Below are 22,109 nucleotides of genomic sequence, written 5' to 3'. Positions count from 1 at the left end.
CACTAAATGCAGGGTACTCTGTGGGATGCTATCATGAATCCCTATAAAAGGCTTAAGTAGTCAAGGGTAGAGTAGGGTAGAGCAGTGATTTCTAGCCAGCCCTTAATGTAAAACAAATTTGCACCTTTTGAGTTTAGTCTGTAGATCTCATGCATATATTCACTACATATAATCCTCAATGTACTGACTAAAATGGCACAGTGTAAGTGCAGGTATTCCACATTTTCTCTCCAGAAACAGCAGTTCAGATCAGTGAGAGTCAGCCGGAGAATAATCAATGTGTTTTGATAAAAAGGGAGAAGTCTTCTGTTAGAAACCGATGGAGACTTTTGAGGAGGGGAGAGCGGAGAGCTCGGGTGAGATGTAGGATTCGTCCAGAGATTATTCAAATATTATTTAGCTTTCAAACTGTTCTACCATATAAACACGGCATCTGTGTATAACAGCTGACCTGCAGGATGTAGAGAAGAGCATAAAAGGCTATTTGCCATCCATTCATAATGAAGTTACTGCAGCTGTGCCTCATCTGTAAATGCACACATTGCTCTTGCTTTTTTCTGCATGCTTCCGATCCGAGTCGCATTAATAGCTGCACATTTCATTATATTATGTAATTGATCTGATGGAGAGGAGGGAAAAAAGCAAAATACATGAGGGAGTTTGTGACATTGTGGGCATCTGTGTATGCACAGAGACACCGCAGAGGCTTTTGTGCTCCATTATGAACTGATCTCTGTGTACAGGATTAAAAATCTACGGCGCAAACTGCTCTGCTCGCTGTAAAAACGTAACTTTGCTGCCTTTAAAACATCCATAGCATGCATGCATTTTGTATTTGCAGTGTGATGACTTCTTCTCAGTTTCAATAAAATGCCACTATTACAGAGGACCAGAAAGATGTGGGACTCAGCTCTAAACATTCAGGACAAGCGCTCAGTAAGAGCTACAGGACAGAGCCAAAGTTTTACATGGCGCTTCCATGCCAACCATTCTCTCGTGCCAATTATCACTCCGATAATATCTCCCCCTGGCATTCCAAATTAACACTTTGAGCAGCAACTATCACCTCCACAGCAGGCACAAAAGAAGGCAGGCTTTTTCCTTTCTTGTTTTTTTTTTTTTTTTTTAGCACTTTTTTCAGTTAATTGCCTCCTGCTAACCTTTTTAAATAGCATTTGTATTGTTAATTTTAAATACACTCACCTGCAAAGTTTGCACTTTGGGAAAAATAAATTTCTAAAAACAAAACCCCGTCATGCAATCAATAGAACTACAAGAAATATTGCAATTATTGCCTTTTAGTCTCAAAATTAACACTGAACTTCTTTAGTAAATAATAAAGGTCCTTTTTTTATGCTAAAAAAAAAAGAGGTTTGCATCGGTGCACTGAGTCTGCCCTGTTTGTTTGTGGCTCAGATTTGAATTGGTAGTTTTTAAACACTGTACCTGTAGCAGATTCTGCAACAAAAATGAGAATATCTACATCATATGCAGGGATTCAAATAGCACTCAAGATCCAGTGAAGCAGTTCATCAGGAAAAATATCTTTCCTCAGAATAATTTATAATTCATTTGTTTTGTGAGCTCCAGTAGATTTGTTTTCTTTGTGGAAAGGCTGCGATCAGCTGTCCTGTGATGCTGCTATAGATTTTGGGATTTTAACCGCCCACCTACTATTTTGAAAATAAATTAGCATATCACTAGTTCGCTAAATAATGATGGGGTGATGTTACGTTTTGATTTCTTGAGTATCTTCCTGGCATCAGCTAGAAGGAACCCCATACTATAGCAAATGAAACATGATCCAGCTTGATATTGTGGTGTATTAAGCCACCTATCGTATTTAATTACTCTGTAATTGAAGATGTCGAAACACCATTTTGGCTTGTTCTGCCTAGTTTAACCCCTGATTATATGCTGTCATGCATGCGTATTGTATGTGTTTGCGTGCATGTGTATGACTGTTCTTGACTGGTCTTCTGACTGACACCACTCTTGTGTCTTTCAGCTCGAGTAATAACAGCTTAGCAGTTCAAGGGTGAGTGTCTCCGTGGAAACAGGGGTTTGATTGATGACTGACATTTGAAGGGTTAACAGGAGCGACTGCTTTTTTCTCTACTTGTCATAACTACAGCTCTCTCTAGCTTTAACCTATGCTCACACGGTCATGCTTTTTATTCTCCTATCCATCTCTCTCTCCTCCTCTGTTTTTCTCTTTGTGTGCTGCAGTAATAATGCCTGCAAATGCCAGTAGTGGTGGAAATGACTCATGCAGCTCATGCTGGCTTAAATCTTGTATGAGGGCTACAACTAAGCCTTAATCAAGGCCGCAGTAGAAAAGAGCTGTTTCTTTGTATTCTTTGGTCTTTGTTGGCTCCTTTTCTGGGCTTTCACGATACACCTGTTTATATTACAGTTAGATATGTAAACCTCTACATTGCATTTTTTATTTTAGTTTTATCAAGGGAATTACAAAAACAAACTGAAACAACCAAATTCTCCATAATTTGTGTAGCCACAGCCTTTTACTGTGGCTAAAGTATGCATTTTAATTCTATTATAATCAGTGGAAGTGGCTACACCAGACATGAGAGCACCACATTTAGCGGTGTGTATGTGCCACGGAGATCATCTTCTATTCTTTTTTTTATCTTTGCGTGAGATGCATGCAGTTATTGTACACAGACATGGGTCATAAAGCGTTGGTATGTTTTTTGCAAGAAAAACTTCAGCATCCACCTTTGCCAGTAGCCCAGCAGCTGGTGGTTACTTAGCAACTTAACATTAAAAAAAGTCTGGGGATGTGGGGATAGAAACACCTCTAGACCGTTGTTATGTCAGCTAGTTTGAAGTTTTATGCAAATTCACTTTAATTTACATTTTTCATATATAGGTATAGAATCACCAGTCAAATCTGAGTTAAAAAGACAAAACAAAAAGTTTAAAAACTTATAGGACTTTGTCAAAAATAAGGTTTTAAAAAAGCATTTTCCACCAGGATATTATACTTAATAGTTATGCACTTACTGGCCACTTTATTGGGTACACTTTGATACTACTAGCTTGGATAAAGGGATGGGCACAGTCAGCAAAAATAATCAGGTAGGCTGTGGCATTTAAACAGTGCTAAACTTGTACTGAGGGGAACAAACCGTGTGAAGGGGAGCTCCCCGCACCATTACACCAACAATAGATTGAACCACAAGGGAGGATACATCAGTGTTTTGTTTTGTTTTTTCACATTAAATTCTGACCCTACATCTGAATGTTGCAGCAGAAATTGAGACTCATCGGACCAGGCAAAGCTGAAAACAAAACACCTCTTGTTTTGCCTGTTATCACATAGGCCTATGCAAAACAGGTGTGGTTACTTAGAACAAATACTGTGCTGCACACCTGCTTTACAAACTGTTCCCATATGTTATACATTCAATGTATTCACAGGGTTAGTTTGTGTATATCACAGATCACACACAAGTACTTTTTCCCCTCATTCTTTCATCTTGATAAAATAACTGAGTTCTGTATCAACTGTTCTGCATTAAGGTGAATAATGATAAATAACCCCTCAAATAATATTATATTGAGAATAAATTATCTAATTCTAGTGCTAATTACAGTTTTTAGCTGAAGTGCATTATCAGATAAACATTTAACTGGCATAAGTCCTTAAATTATCTTATTTGTCACATAAATCCATAAACTGATTTTTTTATTTTTTTTTTAAATCAGACAGAACAGTTCGCGGGAAATTTTATCCTTCATATACTTTAACTTGAGTCTGATTTCTAAATCTTCCAGAATGACTTTTGGCAAAAACTGCAGAGAAGCAGCAGAAACATGTTGTTTTCATTTGGAGATGGACACATGGAGTTATAAATGCTGACAGAGTCAACTAATTGTGTCCATTGATTTTGATTTTTTTTTTTCTATGGTTGGGGAGTTAGAACTGCCTGCTCTGCGATAAATCAAAATTTTAGTGCAAGTCCAAAATTGTGCTCTTGCCCTTTGGTAAAGTCTTAATTCAAATTTGATCAAGGCTAAACCTAAATTTCCCAGCATTACTGCATGTTATCTGGATTAAGCACATGTAACTTAAAAACTGGGCTCAGAACTGCAAGATATATGTTAAACCTTTATTAAGATGCTATGTTGTAGATTCTCTAAGAAATGCCTGTAGAAGTCTCCTTACCATCTTTTGTCTTTCAATTCTCACCTGATCATTTCTCCCATATGTCCCTCATTCTTTTCTGATTCTCCCATCATTTTCTTCCACAGACCAAACACCTCAACATTGATTGACGGCAGTTCAGAAAATGGTCCTAAGATGTTTTCTGACCTTTTGATCTCAGAGGCCATCCTGGCCTTCTTCTTGCTTCTTCTCCTGGTGTGGTTCCTCAACCGCGAGTTTGAGATCAGCTACCGTCTCCATTACCATGGCAACGTCGAGGCTGACAAGCACCGCACCAAGATCCAGATGATGCGAGATCAGGCTGAGTGGTTACTCGGCAACATCATCCCCATCCATGTCGCTGACCAGCTCAAGGTTTTGTTGCCATTTAAATGAACTATTAAACTTGAACTTAATCGTCTAAATACTGATCAATAAATAAACATTTTCTTGTTTTTTGTTCTCCGTAATCAACTATTATCAAGCAAATACAGCAGTAGTAGTTTTATCAGTTAATGAGCAAAAAATGGCAGTTGTGTTCATTTACAATGAAATCTAAATTCATTAAGAATCTCATGTATACACACGTTCAAACTATTGACTACAGTTGAAGATAGTTCTCTCTTGTGAGTTCATTATAACGTGACCCTCTTCTCTCCATATATTTCAGGTGACCCAGAGCTACTCCAAGAACCACGACAGTGTGGGTGTGATCTTTGCCAGTATTGTGAACTTCAGTGAGTTTTATGAAGAGAGCTATGAAGGTGGAAAAGAGTGCTACCGTGTCCTGAATGAGCTGATTGGAGACTTTGACGAACTCCTTCGCAAACCTGAATTCTCAAGCGTGGAAAAAATCAAGACAATCGGGGCCACCTACATGGCTGCGTCGGGACTGAACGTCGAGCAGATGGCTGAGAATGAATCGGATTCTCCGCATGCTCACCTCATGGCCCTTTTCAACTTTGCCCTTGAGATGATGGGAGTCCTGGATGATTTCAACAAGAATATGCTAGGCTTTGGGTTTAAGCTCCGCATTGGATTTAACCATGGTCCCCTGACGGCAGGGGTCATCGGCACCACAAAGCTACTCTATGACATCTGGGGAGACACAGTAAACATTGCCAGTCGCATGGACTCCACCGGCGTGGAGTGTCGGGTGCAAGTGAGCGAGGAAAGCCATGCTGTGCTCAGTGCCATGGGTTTAGAGTTTGACTATAGAGGTACTGTGAATGTTAAGGGCAAAGGTCAAATGAGGACTTTCCTTTACCCAAAAAGTGGGGAAAGTATATACCAGGATCAAGCAGAGCAGGCTGTAAGAGTTGGACCCTCGTCCCTGGTATTACCTGCCAGTGAGACTTCAGTTGCCCAGCCTGTGGCTGCCCCTTCCACCTCTTCCACTCCTCCCTCCTCCTCTCTTTCCACGCTCTCTACTCAACCCCAATGTGCTGTAAGGCCTCCAGGAGTAGGCCCTGAGCCTGTCTCAGTTAAGCCCACAGAAGTGAGGGAGGAAGGATATAGGGACGCTGGACAGCCCCCTGCCACAGACGTTCACACCCCTCCCCATTCTGAACTAGGCCCAGAGCCCAGTGGTGCACAAGGCCCCTCCCAGGTGCAGCCAGCTCCTCTCGCGCTTCAAGAAGAGGAGGATGAAGATGAGGAAGCGAATGAGCTAACTAAACTCAATGAGGAGTTTTATGCTCGTCTCTGATCCCTTCTGTCTCCTCCCGCAGTCTTCTATTCCTCTTACTGCCCCCAGCTGCTGCCTCCCCAGGACTGATTACTGATGTTGGCGGGATGTCTTTTCCTTTAAGCAAGTGTCTTTGGCATGGAAGACAGACTGGTCACGTCAAAAACAAAACCGGTGGATGCAGTGGCTATAAGATTGTACTCGATGTCTTTCATGGGAGTGTTGCCTGAGTCCTGGGGCGGGTTTTACCTGTGTTGAGCACAGCAGTTTATGATGGCGAACAAGCTGAAAAGGGAAAGAGGGATTTGTTGGTGGTGTTGTTGTTGATGCTTTTGTTATTAAGTGCCTTCAGGACTAGAACAGTGAACAAAAATATGAATACTGAACAAGTTTTAACAATGTTTGACTACAGAACATGCTGTGGTTTCTTATTTCATGCTTTTATTTTGAATGCAAGTATTTCTTACAGAAATCATTATTGTTGTGCCATATCAACTGTTTTAACTTGATCAAAGTCCTGACCTTACTTAAGGGAAAATTATTTTAGATTTTATATAAGTGCCAATGCAGAATGACAGGTGGAGCAGGAAACTTTGGGAAGAATGAGGGAATCACATGAAGCAGTGTTAATTTATGTATTGTGCTTTGACATCAGGGCTTAATACAGTATTCATTTGTGCCAGAGTCTCACTTTCAAGGGACATGCAGGCTGCAGAGATTTTAGTTTGTGTAGCAGCTCAATGCACATATTAAGCAAAGGTCTTGCACAGTGTTTTTCTTTTTTTCGACCACTTGTATTCAGTAGTTATTACCAATAAATAGCTTTTAAGAAACTTTAAACAGAGGTGAGAGAATCAAAAGCACAAAATCTAATCAGATAAGGGACAGATAAGGTGGTTTGAAAAAGTGAGACCATCACAAATGCAGGAAGGCACTTTAAATATACTGGGATCTGTCTTTCAGGTATTAAACGCTCACCTCTCGCACACATGTCCAATTTTACAGGTAGTGTAAAATTGTCTCGATGCGAGCTAGCTGATATTTCAGCTTTTTCTTTGATCAGCAACCACTCCTTTATATGGCGGGCTGCTTGGAAGACCAAATATCTTTCTGGTGATATTTTGTATTTTTGTTTTGACCAAATAAAAAGAATGAAGAGGAAGCCAGCAGCGTGTTGGCCTGTCTCTGAATACTGCCACTCTCCCATTTGCTCCTACTGGAATCCTGATAAATAGCCAAAATACGAGAATCACTCATTCAAACTACCATAAATTGAATACTCCCATTTACCATACTCACATTCACACCAACAACACAGATTTCACTCATTATTAATTATAAGAGAGTCCTAATAATGCTGGGAGGTAGTATGATACTTGCAAGTATTGGCAGCATTGGCAGCTTTAATTTTGTTTTCATTGGAGTCAATAAGTCAAATACAGAATATCACCATTCCTGTCTTCTGATGAGGTGAGCGCTTGATACTTGAAGGATTTCAGGTGAAGTATAACTTTAAATGGGACTGTGAGGGACAATCACTGCATAGTTCTTGGTCAGTGATGGGGTGGTCCACAGGCTGTTGGCGTGGGTTTAAATTTAGAGATGAGTGACAGTTTCCACAGTACTGTGTGTAAAACCTCAGACTCAAATCTTGTGACTTTTCTTTAATTTCTGTTGCCTTCATTGCTAAAAGAAAAAAAAAATCTAAACAATGGTCAGCCCATCTGTGCAGATTACCCAACAGATCATTGTCGTCTGCCTTTATCTTTGTGATTTGCTGTTGAAAGATTGGGACTTATTACCTTGATCCTGTCACAGTCTTTTCACCAATCGGGGCCTCTACTGAATTAATAAAATTGTGCCACTTTAATTGAGTGATTATGGGTGCAGTGCAGCCTAATCTAGCTGATTGTTTGTGGTGCCTGAAAGTATGACTGTATTATTTTTTTTAGTTTTTGGTTTCCAGAAAGTTTTTCTTCTTTCATTTTTTTTTTTTTTTTTTAATTTTTTTTTTTACCAAGCTGTCATTATGCAGAGGATAGATTGTGATTGTATATTTGAGAAAATTAATGGTCATTGTGTGCAGGTTTTGTTTCTTTTTTGATAAATTCCAGATATTTTTTTTGTGCTTCTTTCCAGTTCTTTCCTGCTGACACAAACCAGCCATCTGGAAAAGTGTGGTGGTGCTCCCATTAAATCGCTTGCTCGTTTCTCTTTTCTCTTTCCTCACTTCGTGCTTTGTCTTTTCTCCTGAAAGCACGTGTTTCTCTCTTATATTTCCTAAGTGTGTGAGAAATATAAGGTTTTACGTCAACTCAATCATATAAAAAAGATAGAAATGGGGACAGTTTGCTATTGCCTTATCCATAGATTATTCATTTTCAGCTTTCACCACCACATGTTTAAAAAATTAGTCAGCAGTTGGGTTAGATGGACTTTCTCTGTTCAGAAATCTGTCCACATGCAAAAATGCCAAAATGACAAGAAGGATGAGTTATGTAGCTGTCGGGACCTGTAGCAAAACATGTTTATTTACCTCTTTCACTAAGCTCTCTGGACATACACGGCCTGTGCCTTTTGAATGTGGACTATGTTTAATCATAGCATCAACTATCATAATCGTTGTAGCATTAATACCCTGAAATTCCAAAGAGGTTTCTCCAGAAGCCGTCACTGCAGACGCTGAAATAGTTAAATGAGTCCTGCTTTTGTTGCCCAGAATCATTATTTTTTGAAAGATTTACACTACTTGTGCATTTTCTCCACTTGCTCTTGTTTGCCAAATCTAATGAAGCATAGCACACAATGTAACACAAATAAAGGAGAATATCGAGTATCAGCTGTGAAGGAAAGTTCACCGTCTTGTTGCCTTGCGTTGTTAGATGATCTATGGGATTTTTAGGCCATGTGCCTGCAGCCCTACCATGCACAGCAGTGACACTAACTAGCCATAGATCTGAGGTGGCGTAGGAAGAACTCCACAGGTTTGTGGGTGCACATCCTCTCCAGTAGCACTAATCTGTACACACACATATAAATAAAATATTACACGCTGCTGACTTATGTGATCTGGGGTGCAGTAGGGGGAGATGTGTGTGAGTGAGACTTGTTTGCATGTGAGTAGTTTCCTTCTTTGCTAGTCTCCTTATTTTTTGTTTGATTCTGTACTATACTGCCATCCTATTTCATTTCAATGTCATTCTACATATATGTTAATTATTATGCAGATATTTCCAGTATTCAGGAAATTCAAATCACTAAGCTTTGCTCTTTAAAGGTTACCTGAATACTGTCCTTCTTTGACAGTGTATTTATAAATGATTTGTTTCAGTTTTGGCAGAAGCTAGTTCTCCCGTTTTAAAAAAGGATAAGTTCATGGCATTCAGTCATCTCTTTTTTTTCTTTCTTTTCTTTTTGCAGAAGTGTGATTCTGCTTTATGACAGAGAAATAAGGGAAATACATAAAGGCATAGAGTGTCAGCACTTAAGCATCACATTGTCACTCATTTTAAATTATGTCAGCTGCACGTCTTTTCATTATAATTTGCAAGTAAATTCTACCCGTATGTGTTCTAAGTTACACTGGGACAGATTTTAAACAGTGTTGTTTGATTTGAAATGTATTTGTTTTATGTTCATGAATGAGATGTATAATGTACGTTTTGTGCACATTACCCATGTATCATTTATCAACACGTGATAGTAATCTGTACACATTTGCACAAAGCGCTCAGTGTTTGTACATATGCAGTTATTTTGTCACATATGATTTTTTTTTTATACATGTGCATGTGTCAGATTCTGTCCAACAACAATGAATAAGAGACACGTATTATCAGATTGATTTTTGTGTGTCTGTTTGCTTATGTGTGAGTTATATGACTTTATTCCTCTTTTTTTTTCAGTATGAGAGAAATAAATCTCCAAGCAGAAAGCTTGGACTGTCTAGCATACTGTAACGTGTAAAGTCACGTAGAGTTGAATTTCTGTGCATATAATGAGTGATGACAGACTGTACTGTCATTTAGTTTTGTATTATTAAAACTAAATAAGAGGTGAGGGAAGCAACTTAGAGATTCTCAAAAAGGCAACATGCAAATTGCCAGGTTTTAGGGAGGATTAGGCCTAACCTAAAAGGTCTCAAAATTGGAGACAGGGTTGTGATCTTCATCAGCAGCCAGCTGATGACTGAAGTTGGGGCACAGTTCATATTAACCAAGTGCATTTTAACTGCAAGAAGGTATGTTTTAATAATTTGTTGCAAACTGTTAACAAATTTAAAAGAAGGTTAGTAAAACACGATTTCAAAAATGACAAATAAGTGGCTAGAAACTGACAACTTTTAAGTATTTTTATTGTAGTCGAAAAAACTCCTATATCATGCAGAGATTCGTATTTTTCCAGTTATTAAAGGAAATTCATACATTTCATATCTAATTTCTTTTTTCCAGAAAAAATCACGTGAGTTTGCAAAAATAAGGTAAAATATTTAAGTTAACATCTTAAAAAAGATATTTTTATTCATTAATGTATATATTTTGCCCCGAGTTTACAAAAAAGATGGGATCAAGTGGGTTGTAAAGTGCATGTGTGAATCACTGGTTGTGCTGTAGCGCCCCCAGCGGTCAGCGGTGACGGTGTTTTCACGTAGGGCGTGAATGCGCGGCCCCTCCCCCTCTACAGCCGATCTGGAAAAGAAAAAAAAACTTTTTTGTACCGAAGGAATCAACAGCCGCCATCTTGTCGTGGCTCGGAATTAGGATTTCGGTCCAACACTGGGTTTTACGTAGAAATCGAGCATCCTTCCCGTGATATGACAGCGGCCTTCTGCCGAAAACGAAATCGTAATATCGCTTCGGAGACATTTTGTGCGAAAAAACGGGAATTGGATTGGTGGTCGTCGGGCAGAAAAGCTCCGTATATCTGATTTCCCCTTCAGAGTGCGGTGATTCAGCCCCTGTCGCCGTTCGGGAGCAGTATTGTTTACCGTGGGCAAGCGGAGAGCAGATCGTGACTTTCGAAGAGATTTGCAAAAATACGGCATTTTTATGCAATTGTGCATTTTTGTGGAGCTTCGCGCGATTTTTGCATGAAGAAATTTGACGTCACGCAAAATGGGTACTTTGAACATCTAGAAATTACGACTTTTTTCCCGGAATGCAGCAATCCACCTGATTTAACTGGATCGTCAGTGTGAGGCTCGATTTTTACATGGGGAATATTTTATTTTGGGGTATTTAACGATAATAATGTGGGTGTTGGGTGTTGGATTATCATGGGGTGAATGGCGGTGGCGAAGCGGGGCGCTATTGCATCTCTTTTAAAAGACACCGACTCTCACGGCGAGGAGTAGCTAAACGCTAACAGTTACTTTAGCTGGTAGCAGGCAATTAGCTAGCTATTAGCCAGTTAGCCAACGTTAGCAGGCTGTCAGCTTGCTAACGTGCTAACCGGGAAGGTTTTTGGTGATTGAACAACTTTCTACTAATAAGCTAATCAGAATCATCAACTTAAGCGACCGACCAGGCAAGATTTCAACTATGGCTGAAAACCTGCTGGACGCTGGACCTCCACTCTCTAAGCGGCCGAAGCTGAATTCACCTGCCCTGTCAACGTCTGATGGACAAGGTAAAGGCCTCGACACTGTCGGCACACACAAACCCAAATGTAATGAACATTTGCACTGAAACTTCTCTTTTACTACTTGGCATTAAATCAACCGATGCCCGTGTAGCAACGTTACACGTTATCCAGTCGGTTGGGTGTTCTTTCGGTAGCAGTTAATGTGGTTTTACCGCAGTGTTGTGGTTTCATTCTGAGGTGAGCATTTACTGCACCTACCCTTAATACGCTAATGCCAGTCTTTTGGTACACTCGCCTTAACTTCTGCAGCAAACCTTAACACAATACGATCAGCAGAATAACTAACTTGAGCGTCTAAAATGGTCATGGCTACAACAACTAACTTTAAATTACCTGCAGCAAAAATAAAACTTCTGTTATCTACAGAGGTGTTGCATTAGCTTTGCATTGCTCTACTATAACGCTTTTGTTAGTAAAGAGAATTTGAAGGGTTACAGTCGAAAAATCAAAAGACTAAAATGGTAATTATTTCTCGACTCAGGTGCAAAGTGGTGTCTTTTGTGGTAGCCTGATGTTGCATTAACAGCAGGTACACATGGCGTGATAGACTCACAGAGGTAACCTAGGCCCTAATTAGCTTAAATAATATTGTCTTCAAAATCACAAATCACATACCAACCAATGTTTGTACACCTGTTAATTCTAAGTCGGATAAAGTTTTCATCCATTTCCATTTATTTCAGGTACGACTTTAGGTGTGTGTAATCACCAGTTAGAGAAAACGGGAAATTTTTGGTAGTGGTGCCTACTTGGTTCAGCTTGTGGCTATAAAACGAAGCCTTAATAGGCAAAATAAAAACAACCCTCATCTCAATGGCCACTCCATCTATCCCTGAGCAAGCCTACATAGCCACACTCAGTCTCGATGGTGCTAGCTTCCTTTAACTCATTGAATTCTTGCAGAGAGTGCAGATAGGGTTATAACGTCACACATCTCAGCAGACGTGTGCACTGCTGAAAATAAATGTGTAGGAATGCAAGATAGAAATCTGTATGTGTGCTCTGAGTATTGGAATCTGAGTGATTAAGAAATTTCTGTCTTGTATCTGTCATATTTCTTGTAATTGGAAAGCAAAGGTTGGGGATGCAAGTTCCCACTTGGCCCTTAAAAAGTTCATTTTTATTATAAAACAAGACTAGTGCTTATTTTAAATCAACTTTTTGACTTGTTCTTCCAAACTTTATAGCTGAAATTATAAAGTCATCTGGAGACTTGAGTAACATGTCTTTTTTTCTTTCACCTGGTAGACTGTCCCTGCTTGTTTTTGTTGAGGTGGTTTGTGAGCCCTCAGTGAAAACCCGAGTTATTGCAGCACTCTTAACTCATCTACTGTACTGTGTGGCAAAAGTGGAGTAGCTGAACTGCATTTCTGCAGCGCTCGCTGTTTCTGTGATGGGAAAATGCTGCTCCTGGTATGAAGATACAAAAATGAGTTGATTTCATATTTTCACCATAATCGGAAAGTAATTTATGCTTTACGTGCAGAAGCACCCCCAATTACAGTTAAGCTAGGGGTCAGCAATTAACCAAGTATAATTTCAATTCCAGTTTTTGTATTTCAGTGAAAACAAAGTGTTAGGGATAAAACAAATTTTGACTGCAAAGCTCTCTCTCTTATCTTTCTCCCGTGTGCTGTACATCAAGCACAGACCTTTCATTTATAGTGCATATTTTTGCTGTTTGGTTCACTTCACGCCACAATGACATTTTAGCTGGAGCCCAACATTAACCGGATCGCTCTAGAGTAGTTAAAAATCTCATAAAAATACCCATTAGTCTGGACCTAAAATGTATTATCAGACTCCCATGTGTCCTTCCTGCTCCCTTTACCCATTGTTTTGATTTTATTTTATTTTTTTTTAAATTTTAAACATATGAAAGGCTTCTGTGAAAATACACTGTATCCAAAATCTTTTTGATGTGGGTAGAAACTCTGGCTTACTGTATTAATCAAAGTCATCTTGATTATGATTTTTGCTGTAATCGAGGCACATTAGGTTACGATGTAAAAAGTCCTATTTGTTTAGCTGGTGTCTTGTATGTTTGCTTTTTAACCAAGAACTGAAACTTTAGAGCCCAGAAAAGAAACATTAAACTAATGTGTTTTTCAACTGTATCGTTTACAGCGTGTGGCACATTAACGTCTTGAAAACAAAAGAAAGCTGTTTTTAGTGTAGATGCCATTAAGGGTAGCTGTTTTCCTCTGTTAGTGAAGTGCTGCTATCAAGCCTTGAGCGGAGCATTTTTGTTTTGACCACCTTTAGCGTTTTCGAGGCCAAACTTGACTTGCAAGGAGCGAGTTTAACTGTCAATCTATGTGATTGATAAGTTGCTAACTAATGGGCATATCCTTGATAATCCTTCTTTCTGACTCTTAGAGTGACCATAATTTACACAATGAAGTGACTGAGCCCTTAAAATGATCACTAATGTATGTTCACTGGGAAAGATAGCCATGGGATTTTCTTTTTCTTTTCTGCCATATATAAGTGGAAGTCTTTTGCAACTTTGGGGTGTCCCTGCTAACCATTAAAAAGAATCAAGGCACTTTTGTGTTGGCTTTACTCTCACACTTGGTTGCTCTTTTTTCCGGCTGTGGATTAGGGAAACGAGACCTAGGACAGCAATGTTTAAAGCTGGGACATGTGTGACTAGTCAGTTAGATGTTGAAATGTGGTTACTACTGCTAGTTGGCACCAGAAATATTAGCTGGGTTAAATAGCGTCTAGCCATTGAGTGGTGCTGCACATTTCTGCTGCTAACACAAGTAACAATAATCACAGTAGTTTAGAACCATATACATTGCAGAATAGGTTCAATATAACGATATATATCAGATGACAATATGAAAACGCCTATCATTTCATATTATGCTATCGTTTGTTTCGTGGTGTCGCAAAATAAACTGTTTTCGGCAATATTTTTTCATCGTTTTGTCACTGTAGAATTTCTTAAAGTTCTCTCTTTCTCTTATATTTAATATAACCACACTACGGACGGACAAGCGACTGTTTTTATGCATTGTTGTTAGCAACAACGACGGTAAAGCCATTGCGTGTCTCCACCGTCCGCTTGTTTATTTTCCACATAAACCTTTCACAATAAAGCTGAAGATCCTGTTGAGATTTTTCAAAATAAACTGAATCACGTGAAATAGTATGCAGTGTGTTTACGGACGAGAAGCTAAAAAGAGCTGTCAGGTGCTTAAAAAAAAATAAACCTTAGAACAGGCTTTTCCCCGCAGCACGCCGTGTAATAAATACTCAAAAAGAAAATTGCGGCCAGTTCAACTTATGTAACACTCGACTCCAGGTACACGGCACCCAGCTGAAAACACTTCACGCAAGTCGAGTTGCCCGAAATTCACAGAATTTACAGAAAATGTAAAATTTTTGTGATATCGGCATATGGGATTTTGGTCATATCGCACAGCCCTTGTGCAAATATATTTTAAATTTCATATGATAGGGATTCGTTCAAAGCAGAAATACTCATTGAGCAACATAAGTATGTTTATTTTTGATTCTACATTTGTTTACACTGTCATTAAAGGCATTACATATATAAACTGCCAAAAAAGGTGTATGGCTTACTAAGTTTGTGGTATTTATTATTTGCTGACTTTAAGCCCAGCCTCACAGTCTACATGTAGCCAGAAAAAATAGTTTTCCTGTGTCTGTCATTTGCACATGTGCCTCATTGTGTTTGATTTTGTCAAGTCTTCAAGAAAAATGAGCTGGAAGACCTTTCAGGAACAATGGCAGTCACAACATCAGTGATTATAAATTACAAGAGCTATCACACATGACAGAGGCACCACATGTCTGTAATCAATCAATAAACCTGCCACGCCCCCTCTTTATACTTTTTGCCAGTTGCAGTTGGGACTCAACGGACCCCCATGGGACAGCGCAGGGCAGCAGTAACATCAGCTGTAAATTACTGCAGATAAAGAGCTGGCTTTCCCTCTTTGATGACAGTCATGCCTGGAGCTTTATATGCAGCACCCATCTGCCCTAACATTTGGCCTTTTCCTCTTTCGCTTTTCCTAACATAGCCTGGTTTCTTGTATGAGAAAAATAGCCAAATTTTAAAAAGAAATGACCGCATTAACATACGCTGTTGTTCTCCTTGTGATGTGTGTATGCGTGAGCAGTCCTATTTAAACCTTTGTAGCAATGGGAATTGAGAACCAGTTCCAGCTGAGATCAGATTCCAAATTGTTCACTTAATTGCAATCATATGACTCCATTGATGTGTGTGTGTGTGTGTGTGTATATATATTTTTAATCACCGCTGGCATGTTTTCTGTCTGTCATACAGTGTAAAATTATAATGTCAAAGTTATGGTGATGAGGCTTTTCCACACCTAAGATGAATGGAAGTAGTCTTTTTTTTTTTTTCTCTCTCTCATGCAGAAAACTGGCTAAGATGAAAAGTCCAACCTATAAGCAGAATTAGTAATGGTATTTGTATTAGCATTATCCACACCCTCTATAACGGGAGCTGGTAAGGAAGCAAGACCAGAGTATCGCATGGTACGATTTAGTTTTGTTTCACAGCAGACAACGGGTCAGAAAAACAAATGAGTTAAAAATGGTTTTTATAAAGAAAACCATTTTTGCAGTTCAGTGAGAGGTAGAACATTACGTGTAGTCAAGTTTTTCGTGCACTTGGGGAGTTTTTTCTTTTTTTCTTTTTTAAATTGGTGGGGCAGAACAAACACAAGCCCCCGTCTTTCTGTTAAGGCCATCTGTCATCCTTCTCTTCTACCCCTTTTATCCACAAAAAATTGTGGTTTTGCATGCAGTTTATGTGATTTAACCTTTTGACTTATTTTAATGAAAGAGCAGGTTTTTGTTTTTTATTTCATTGGTAAAGATTCATAGTCACCATATTTTAATTTTTTAACTGTGCCCTGTGGATTCTCTCACATTCTTTAATTAGCGAAAACTTTTCACTCTGTAAGTATGTAGGTTGGGCCTCAGGATATCTGTGTCTGTCTTAGGTTAGAAAAGCTGAAATTTGCGCTGAAACCTAAGAAAAATTAGTGTTTGATACTCGTTTGCGTCTTAGTTCTGTTTCAGTTGTCAAAGATTTGTCAGGGACCTCCCAACCCCCAGACATCCAGTTTCTTGCTCACTCCTGCACAAATGGCACTTCTAATATCTAAAAGGACAGGCGGTAAGCTTGCAATGCAGCCACTGATTGAGGCATTTATGCCTGTGCCTTGGGGCAACCAGAGAAATCATGAGAGAATGATGGTGAGGATCAGCGAAATGGATAAAGGCAGATGATCGGAGTTATTACCACCAACCTACTGCTTTTAGCTGACTTAATAGGCATCAATAAAAATGGGCGACATGGTATTTTAAATGCCACTCATTTCTCATGTCTGTGCTTGTATTTAAGCTTAAACAGACCATTTGACTGTTCTGTTTTTGCTCATTTTACTTGGAACAACTTTAGCTTCATGAGGTAGAGAAGAGTTAGACTGAAGCTCAGTATGTGTTTGTGTTTGCAGAAAACCTATTAAACTTAAACTAAATCCCCAAGAGGAAGTAGGAGTACTTGAGGAGCTCCACATGACTATAAGTTTACCAATGGATGACGTTTCTGGTTGTATTTTCTTAAGAAAAACAAAATCCACGAAGTTTAAAGGTGAACAATACCATCTCTTCCTGCTGATTCAAGCAAGCCAAACTAAAGCATGTAGCTGTGTTAATGCGATGAGGAACACAAACAGTACAGATCACTGGATCATATTGCAACCACAAATGATATAATGAGAATGCATTTCTAAACTGGGTGCAGACTTCAAAAACTTGGTTTCCCCTGTTGTCATCAAATCCAAGCAGCCAGCCAAGAGGAAACAAACCTGTGGGTCAGATATCATGTATCCAGTTGCAGATTCCATGCAGGTGTAAATGGATCTTAACTGCTGTTGCTAAATTAGTCTGTTTAAAAAAACAAGGGTTTGTTCACCATAGATGAGATGATGGTATTTGTTAAAAATGGGGAGGGAAGAGAAGTCTTCCTGTTACAGATCCACATTCACTCCCTACCAGAGACAAAACTGAGTGTGCTTTAGATAGAAAAAGTCAGCATTGACCAATCATCACCTGCCGCTCTATATTGAAAAGCCAAAAAATAAAATAATATATTTCAGAGTTTTTCTGGCACCAGTTGGCAAGGGAAGCAACATTAAAAGTCTGGTTGACTAGTTGCATGCACACTTATTGCTACTGCCTCTTGGGATAACTTGCTATCTAGTTAATGCATTTGATTTAATAAAATGAAGTGTCACTATTACTCTGCTCTTAAAATCATCTTGGCTGTACTCTGCTGTTTCTTTTCTTTTCTCTGTATGTTTGTGCTTGCCTTCAATGTAGAACTGGTGATTTCAGCTACCAGCACATGTTCATACAAAGGAGGAAAGACACTTCAGATTTTGCTTTAAATGACAATTCTGATATGGCTGAGTACTAGTGGGGCAACGGATCAAAAAGCTCACGGTTCGGATCGGATCACGGTTTTAACTCACGGATCGGATAAATTTTCGGATCAGCAAAAAAGAAAAAAAGACAAAATTTTAACATTTACTTATTAACTTTTTAAGTATTTTTTGCCTATTAAAAATATTCAACTCAAGACTCATTCCACGCAATTATATAAAAACAAATTAAGGTGCAATATAGGGCAGTACAGGGCTTTATATCTACCACTCCGCTGTGATATAATGAGCGGTCACAGTCACGTAGCTTTCCGTTGACCTGGAGGTCCACCCGTTTGTAGTTGGGCAGCAAAAGATGCGTGGGACAGTTCAGCCATAACTTTAAACTTTTCCTGCTCATGCATGCCTGGGTACGATCTTGTCACTGAAGTGGACGCGCAACGGGATATCATAGCGTGGCTCAAGCACGTTCATCATAGTTTAAACTCCTTGTTTTGCACAAGGGAATACGGCCTCCCGTCTGCAGCTAAACACCCCAGTAGCTTTTGTAATAGCTTTAGCCCGGTCGGATTGGGGAGCAAAGGGCTGCTAAAATGCCGCAAACTCCTCTGCTCCTCCACTTGGACCGCTAGCGCTGGCCATAACTATCGCTTGACAGACTGACCACGCACACCATACACATACTTTTTTTTTTTTCCTTCTTTTTCGAATCAAAGCTATTGCAGTTTGACTATTGTCTGTAATAGAAGTAGTCTTGTTGGTTTTTAAAAATGTTTTAAACTGAAGGTCTGTAACTTTTCTTGACAATTGTTTTTGAGTGTCTCTGGGTACAATCAGTATTTATTTACTCAGTGAAGTCATTTTCCTCTGCTGTTCTTTCCAACTGTTGTTATAATGGCATACTTTCTTGGAGGATTTATTACTGCAGAAAGGAAACCTAAAATAAGAGTCCCTTTCCACTATTAAGTGGATTTGTTTTGCTATCCACCATATTATATTGAGCAACAATTAAAAGAATGCCAGTAGCCATGTTGCACCTGTCACTCTGAGAGCAGACGCACATGGCTTTAGGGCAAGATGACAGAAATCTCCAGGCGGGACCACTGCTGGGGCTGCTTTTGTAGATATTTATAGCCATCACCTCAAGACAGTAGCCAAAGGGGGGCGGGGGAGAGAGTGATAAAGTCAGCTATGGGAGGGTATAAAGGAGCTTTATGAATGAATGTGTGAAAAGTTGACACACTGATTTGTGTGTATCCACTTTTGAGTAAATCACACATTGTTTCCCGAGTTACATATTTTTGTTGTCATATTTGCACTCATGTAAGTGACCCTTCTTTACCTGTGGATGTTTGTTTTCTTCTGCCTTTGAGACAGTGAAATGTGGAAAGTGAAATGTAATCGACGTTCCCATGTGAATTTTTCGATGAGAATCCTCCGGATGGTTATCACATCAATTCACACTGGTTCAACTTTATGCAGACTCTGTCCAAGGGAGCTTTTATTGTAAGGTCCGATTTAAACTTTTGCATTCCTACATACAGCTCCATGGATTATGTCTGAAGAAAACTTCAGGGCTGCAGTGCATATGTTAAAACGGTTAATGCCCACCTTCCCCCTCCTTACGGTTGGGGTTCCCCAGACTGCATGTGGCCATACCCAACCAAAACATTGCTTTGCATTTTTGGTATCCAGCCAACAAGCTTAGGGGCAAGGTTGGGGTGTGTTTGTGTTTAGATTTCCATTTTGAAATGAAAAATGCAATGCCAGGCCTTAGCGTATGTAGTTGAAGTAAATACAGCTGCTTGGAGAGCATCCATGTGCCTGCCTGATAGACGGCATGGGCTGAGAGGAGTGAGAGAGGAAAAGATGGATTGTCCCTTCAGCCTCAAACAAGCTTCCTCCACATGGAGCACCTGCGTGCCTGATGCTGGGGACAGACAGCGAGCTCGCAAGGCAGATCTGCAAGCCTGTGTTTACTCAGGGAAGTGTGTAGGCCAAGTGCCCTCATTAAAACCGGGATCCTGACTGAATCTCAATGAAGACATCCAGCAGCAGTCCTCAGTCCTGTAGCATTAAGGTCTTGTTCATCATATACTGAAAAGTGATTTGCTTAACAGCGCCTTTCATACAGTGACATTTCTTGGCTTCATTACTTTCAGTTGCACAAATTCAGTAAATTGGCACTTTTGTGGAAGAAATTGCCAGTTGCATACATTCCAGTTATGTCCTCCACTCTTTACACAAGACCAACAAACCGCTTCACAACATGCTTTTGAAGAAACAAGTTAGCCAAATAAGATTTCAGGTAATTCTACTCTCGTCAGGCACGTTATACTGAATAGGCAAGTTAATGTCACTTATAGAGGGAAATAAAAACGGAGAGCTGCAGGGTTCGAAGCATGTTTCTTTGGTGATTTTGTGCCGTTAGGTAAACTCGTGATCAAGGCTGTGGAAAGTGATCTTGTTTCACAGTTTGTCCAAAGAGTTGATTCTTCTTAGTGATTCAAAGCTGTAAGACATGCACAGCTCCTGTGCTTTTGTCACCATCTTAATCACTAATTCTCAAACAAATCGTGGCTCCCTAGGCTCTCACCATTATGCTCACACCTCTGGATGGTGTGACACAAATATTCCTACGCCACCCAGCAGGAACCCCGAGTGCTGCTGGATTCTCTTGTCACACTGTGTTTGTCAGCCAGTAGCGATGCTTTATCACGCTTTATGCTTATTTTGTCTTGCACTGCAAGGGACAAGGCCACAGTGCAGCAGCAGTTAGCATGTTGGCTCATTAATATTTCATAATTAGAATGTTTGTGAACACTTGGACTGAGACCAAGGGTCAACTGAGGAGTAAGAGCCCTTTTTTCTTTTTCTTTTTTAAACACAGCAGGATTTTTCATGGCTCAGCCTTTACAGTCCATTAACTAAATGTATTGAATCTGTTATTTGATAAAAATCATGTTTTTCTCATTTTCTGATCATTTGATAAGCAAATGCCTCTAATTCTCATAAAAATGAAAACCATAACGGACAAAAATGGTTACAAAGTTTTATTACCATGCTGGCTATTTTTCTGCTCTGGTTGGAATGTTTATGGTGGGGACTCAAAACTGTTAAAAAGTAGAAAAAAATCTTCCCAGTGTCATGTGTTGCATTGTAGAATAAGTTGCTAGCAGTAGATAAGAAGATCTAGATGCTCTGGTACTCAGTGATTTAAGTACAGGCTTATTTGATGCAGAGGAGAATGAATGCTTGGCACTGATTCACATGGTTGTATAAAACATTGTGTGACATTTTGCTTCTCTATCCCTTCTCATAGATCTTGGGTCACTCTCCTGGGACGATTTGGAGAATGACCTTCCAGATGAGTTGATCCCCAATGGAGGTGATATTAGCCTGATGGGCGGGATGCCTTCAAATGGTGGAGCAGCACCTGGAGCTGGCGGACCAGGAGGCACTCAGTCAGGACTTGGCGGTGGCAGTGCCTCTGTCGTCCCAGATGCAGCGGCCAAGCACAAGCAGCTCTCAGAGCTCCTTCGGGCTGGTAGCACTTCTAATATAGGCACAGCTAGCTCTCAGCCAGGCAGCATGGGGCCACAGTTAGGAGCACCACTGGGTAAGAGCCCTCTTGGCCAGGGCTCCCCCAACAACCACCCGTCCCCTCAGGCCCAAAAAGCAGGAACCCCAACTGGAGTAGCAGGACAGAACAACAACAACAATACTGCAACTATGGGCTTAAACACAACTGGGTTCAGTCAGGCCATGATTAACAACAACCAGGGCCATACTGGACTCCTGAACCAGGGAGGGCAGCCGCAGCCTGGGCAAGTGATGAATGGTGGCCTCGTACCTGGAGCTGGGAGAGGACGTGGGGCAGGGGTAACAGGCATGCAGTACCAGGGACAGACAATGCAGGGAACTGCAACAGGACAAGGAGGATCAGGTAGTGCATTGGCAGAGACGCTCACACAGGGAGGGCAACAGATGGGAGCTCACACTACCCTCAGTACTGCTCAGCAAGGAGGCAACATGAACAAGGTGAGTGAAGCTTATTTTTTTGTTTGTGTTTGTTTTATATCAAGTGTTTGCACACGCAAATTGTGAGCCCCAAGTATTTTTTGGCACACACGGGATATTTCTGTGGCACTGA

General features: G+C 40.0%; 2 protein-coding genes across 6 annotated transcripts in view; both read left to right on the top strand.

Moving 5' to 3' along the window:
• The window catches only part of adcy9 (adenylate cyclase 9), a 42,582-nt gene extending 32,929 nt beyond the window's left edge, over nt 1-9,653 (top strand). The window contains exons 9-11 of one of the 2 annotated variants that reach the window (XM_063476633.1): nt 2,009-2,038; nt 4,279-4,546; nt 4,842-9,653. In XM_063476633.1, the coding sequence (XP_063332703.1) occupies nt 2,009-2,038; nt 4,279-4,546; nt 4,842-5,879 (1,336 nt within the window). In that variant the 3' untranslated portion in view covers nt 5,880-9,653. The remainder of the gene's footprint in view (nt 1-2,008; nt 2,039-4,278; nt 4,547-4,841) is intronic. The other variant, XM_063476634.1, reaches the window with a different exon arrangement.
• Nucleotides 9,654-10,587: 934 nt separating this feature from the next.
• crebbpa (CREB binding protein a) overlaps nt 10,588-22,109 on the top strand; it is a 41,971-nt gene continuing 30,449 nt past the window's right edge. For all 4 annotated transcript variants that reach the window (XM_063476631.1, XM_063476630.1, XM_063476629.1 and 1 more), the window contains exons 1-2: nt 10,588-11,486; nt 21,279-21,997. In XM_063476631.1, coding sequence (XP_063332701.1) covers nt 11,399-11,486; nt 21,279-21,997 — 807 coding nt within the window. In that variant the 5' untranslated portion in view covers nt 10,588-11,398. The remainder of the gene's footprint in view (nt 11,487-21,278; nt 21,998-22,109) is intronic.

This window comes from Pelmatolapia mariae, linkage group LG6 (genome assembly GCF_036321145.2).
Source record: "Pelmatolapia mariae isolate MD_Pm_ZW linkage group LG6, Pm_UMD_F_2, whole genome shotgun sequence".
NCBI classification, from domain to species: Eukaryota; Metazoa; Chordata; class Actinopteri; order Cichliformes; family Cichlidae; genus Pelmatolapia; species Pelmatolapia mariae.
This window is presented reverse-complemented; position numbering and strand designations above follow the sequence as displayed.